The sequence below is a fragment of the Octodon degus genome, unplaced genomic scaffold, assembly GCF_000260255.1.
Source record: "Octodon degus isolate 3935 unplaced genomic scaffold, OctDeg1.0 scaffold00126, whole genome shotgun sequence".
In the NCBI taxonomy this organism is placed as follows: Eukaryota; Metazoa; Chordata; class Mammalia; order Rodentia; family Octodontidae; genus Octodon; species Octodon degus.
The window spans coordinates 4,447,620-4,452,094 of NW_004524702.1; the positions used below are offsets into that span (position 1 = coordinate 4,447,620).

Consider the following 4,475-nt stretch of genomic DNA (forward strand, 5'->3'; position numbering starts at 1 on the left):
CCCTGCCTCAGCCTCCCAGAGTGCTGAAATTACAGGTGTGCACCACCAGGCCTGGGTCAATAGTATTTAATATAATTACCTTACACTAAAATTGGTATCATATACTAAAAATTGTTTTGTTGCTTATCTGAAATGCCAATTTACCTAGGCCTCCTCGATTTTGTTTTCTTTGCTCACCTCGACTGCCCTGGTCAGGGGGTCTAACGGCCCAGCCAGATGCTTTGGAAGCCCCTGACTTCCAGCCCGGCCTGGAGGACACTCAGAGCCCCGCCAGCCTGAGCCACAACCCCACTGCCGCCCCCTGGACAGAAAGCAAGAGAGTTTGTCAAGAAGCCTTCAGCGTACAGTGTCAGCTTAGAGGACGCTAACACCACAACCACGTGCACTCTGTGGGCACAACAAGGATTAGAAAGCGGGAAAAACAAGCATGTTTTCTAGTAACAATAGGAAGAAAGGACCTAAGAATACATCTTAACAAAAGATGTTGGAAATTTTTATGGAGAGATTTAACTTTATAACAGATATCAACAAGGCCCAAGCCTCTCCCTAGAGGAGAGCTAGGCTGTGTCTGTGGATCAGATGTCCTGAGAACCAGGACCCTCCCAGGGGGCTGCCCCTCTCCCTGCACTCAGTGTCTGTCACTAGGTCTGGGCCAGCCGCAGACAGGAGACTGTAAGTCTCTTTGTTTGCTGTGTTTTTACCTCATTTTGAGCCTGGGGGGGTTCTTCAGCTCCTCTGGAGCAGCGGATTCAGTGGCCCTGCCGCCCACCCCTCAGCGGGTCCCTCTGGTCCACTGTACAGCCCAGGCAGGAAAAGCCTGGGGAGGAAGGAAGGCTTCCTGGACCAAATTCACTTTCAGCTTAAACATTAGCCCAGAACCAGCACGCTCAGGTCAAATGCAACAGGATAATGAAGCTTAGCTTGTCCTGCGAGACAAGCTGAGTGCCATCGCGCCCCGGAAGCTGTCTCGTGAGGTTGTCTGGAACCCTGAGCCATTCTCCTAAGGGAAACACGGAGTTGGGTGTCCACCAGCTCTGGTCACAGTTGGGTCACCTGCTGAATCCATGACCTTGTTGCTTCTGCTTAAAGACGCCTGCTAGGATACCCTGTTGATTCAACCCTGCACTCACAGCAGGCGGCAGCCCAAAGGCGTACACAGCACTCACACTTCTCCTGGAAAACCCACCCCTGCCCGCTGGAGCCCGACAGCACATGCGCGTTGTACCCGGCTGCATTAGATGCTAAGGTCACTGGCAAAAAGCACACAGAGGCAAAGGAGGGGGCAAAGGTGGCCACACAGGAAGGTGTACTCCTTGCAAGATGACGAAAACAGGCAGAGAGCAGATGGAAGCAGAGGAAGAGAAACTTTTAAAGGGAGAAAGATAAACCAAAGGAGAGATGTGGAGAGGGCTCCCTGAATGTAGTTAACTCATAACTGAGCAAATACAGTTAAGAAACTGAGCCACTAGGGGTGGGAGACTGGACAGGAGTTACCGGCCGCCAGGACATGGGGCACAAGTTCAGTGGACAGGAAGGGCCCGGTTGCCAGTGGGGACAGAAAATCCCACCCATTCTCTTCCTTCCTGCACTCCAGGAAGGGTGGCCTTTCCCCCTGGAAAGCAGCCAGTGTCACAGGTTGTTGACAGGGGGACAGGAAGACCCACCCTGCTAAGGACAGGTCCTTGTGGTGTGAACGCCCAGTCTTGTCTGCCTCCCAGGGGCGTGGCCAGCTCCAGGCCTACCACATTGTCTGCCCCTTTTTCCTCCTCCACAGCTGCTGGCAGGAATGGAGTGATGGTAAGGCCCTCTGCACAGGGAGGGTGGCCCTGGTTTTGTCTGGGAACAGTGGCCTCCTGTCTGCCCGGGGACTTGATGCCCCATTCCTGCCCACATGATGATGGCTGTAGGAAGACGCAATTGGGGTCTCCATCAAAACCCTAAATTATGAGTCTTTTAAGATTCCCCATGGAACTCCCTGTTCCTGTTGAATTTAGGAACAAGTTCAACTGACCTTTGTCCTTGGGTCACAGGCCTGGTCCATGCAGGCACAAATGACCTTTGTCCTTGGGCCACAGGCCCTGTCTGTGGTCCCAAGCCAGCTATAGCAAGGAGCAGGCAGCTGGAGCCCTCACTGCTGCACCCCTGGCCACGCATGACAGCCATGGATCAGGACGCGGAGGAGTGGGAGCAAGTGTTCCAGGAGTTAATTCGGGAGGTAAAACCATGGCACAGCTGGACCCTGGTGACAGACAAAGAACTTCTTCCCAATGTCCTACAGCAAGGCTGGGCACAGTTCCAGCAGAAGACCTTCGCCAGGTGAGTGGGGAGGTGAGGGACCCGTGCAACAAGTCCATTGTGCACTCCCGGTTGCACAGAGGTCAGGGAGGAAGGAACCCCCGGTGTGGGCTTCCTTAAAGATGGCCCCGCTCCTACTTAACAGGAGCTGTGGTGGGCACCGCTGTGAGCAGCGCCACAGTATACAGAACTGAGGCCACAGGACTGCGGCAGGCAGGGAGGGTCAGGGGCTGTTCGCTTGAGCTGTGGCACTCCCCTGTGGGGAGCCCAAGGCCACCAAGGAACCCTAGAAAAGATCCCACATGAAGGAGGCCCTGGGGAAGGACTGGAGTCGCAGGGACCGGCGACTTGCAGCAGCCTGCCTGAGCAGCAGAATCTTTGCAAAATGGGCTCCGAGGTCACCCAGCACTTCACCTGTGTCTCCTCTGGTGGGAGTCAAAGGGCAGAGAGTGGAGTCCCAGGGTCTGCCCTGCCTGCTGCCCCTTACGAAGGGGTCTCAGCAGAAGAGGAGACAGTTTCCCAGGCCAGTGGCTGGCATCAGGATCCCCAGAGCAAAGACTCCATCTGTTTATCTGGGAGAATGTGGGGTTCGATGCTCATATGGAGCAGAAGCACAGTGTCCAGGCTAGGGCAGCTCTCGGCAGCCCACGTGAGTCCCAACAGCTGGCCTCAGAGCCTCGCAGCATTCAGGTGCCACCCCTCTGTGCATCCTGGCCTTGGTCCTGCAGGGACCTGCTCCGCCAGGCCCTGCCAGAACTCTGTTGCACGGCAGGGTCCCTGACTCCAGCCACACAAGGCTGGGCGCAGCTGCTGTAACAATAGGCCCAGAACTCAATACAAGGTACAGTGCCTGAGGTCACGGAGGCAATGGCAGAGGCAGCCAGTGAGGCTGAGGAAGGAGCCGAATCTCTGCTGCCCGCTGCCTCCTGATCAGCTGGCCCTGTGGCCCCAACCCAGCTCCAAGTGGGAAGAGAGTGGTTCACCCTGACCATTCAACGTCTCTGCCACTCCACTGACCTCTTCTGGACTCTGCTGTCTTTATCTGTCCTAGCAGCTCCTTGTCCAGGTATCTTAGCCCAGAGAACCACAGTGCCTGGTTGGAGGTCCAAGCGTTCAGGATGGGAAATTCTCCAGGCAGCCTCAGACAGAGCCATGGGGGTCATCAAGCAGCAAAAGGAGAGGTGGAGACAACAGCGACCTCTGAGGCCACTCGCTCTGGCCAGGGCACCTGGGGCAGCACAGGAGTGATGAGGCTCCCTCGCTCATCGGTGGCTGTGATTAAACAGCATCCACTTGAGGGCTTCAGTACAGGATTTTGGGGAGCTGTTGCACTGAGAGGCTTTGACAGGCTTTGTTCTATGTGAGAAGGAAGCTGGCTTTGGGGACCAGAGACCGGTGCCCCAGTCCTCTCTCTGGCACCTACTGGGCTGTGGGATGCACAGAGCTTCCAGTAACCGAAGGGAACAGAAAGCAAAGGGCTGTGTAGTGTCCCCCACCAGCCTGTGCCGTTGAGCCCGAGGCCCTCGTCCTCTGCCCCTGCAGGTTCTGCTGTTCCTCCTGCCTTCGCAGCTGGTCCTCCGCCAAGGTCCAGGTTCTCTTTCACGTGCACTGGAGTAAGAAGAAGCGCCGTGGCCAGGTGAAGATGAGGGTCTTCGCCCAGAGGTGTAAGAAGTGCACGGAGTCTCACTTCGAGGTTCCTGAGCTCACGCCAGAGAACATCAGGCGGACCCTGACTAACCTGGTGTTCAGCATCCTGAGGAAATGCTACAAGGAGGGCTTCAAGCCCATGGAGGAGCTGCCCCCCGTCAAGGACACAAGCCTCGAAGGCCCGCACGACAGTCTCAACTGCGAGGCCTGTCTGCAGGGCTTCTGTGCCCAGAGTGGGGGGAACCTGGTCCCACAGTCGTCAGGGCCCACCTTGCTGTCCACCCCCTCCAAGGACACCAGGATGCCCGGGGTCATCACCATTTATAGCCGCCGCCACTGCTCACCACCTCCAAAGATGGAAAAGCTTCTTGTGTCAAAAATGACACCCAAGGATCTGAACCTTCCCAAAGCTGAGTCCAAGCCCAGCCACACCTCAAAATCATCAGCTGCTCTAACATACCCAAACAAAGAGGTGTCACCCACATTAACAGTGACCCCCAAAGTCCCTCACCCTGTCAAGGTTGACCCTAAGG

The 4,475-nt window shown here is 56.1% G+C and overlaps 1 protein-coding gene across 1 annotated transcript in view; it reads left to right on the forward strand.

Moving 5' to 3' along the window:
* Positions 1-1,713: 1,713 nt before the first annotated feature.
* Positions 1,714-4,475, forward strand: part of Rtp3 (receptor transporter protein 3) — a 4,122-nt gene continuing 1,360 nt past the window's right edge. Inside the window, exons 1-3 of the mRNA XM_023700644.1 lie at positions 1,714-1,797; positions 2,076-2,316; positions 3,838-4,462. Coding sequence (XP_023556412.1) covers positions 2,153-2,316; positions 3,838-4,462 — 789 coding nt within the window. The 5' untranslated portion in view covers positions 1,714-1,797; positions 2,076-2,152. The remainder of the gene's footprint in view (positions 1,798-2,075; positions 2,317-3,837; positions 4,463-4,475) is intronic.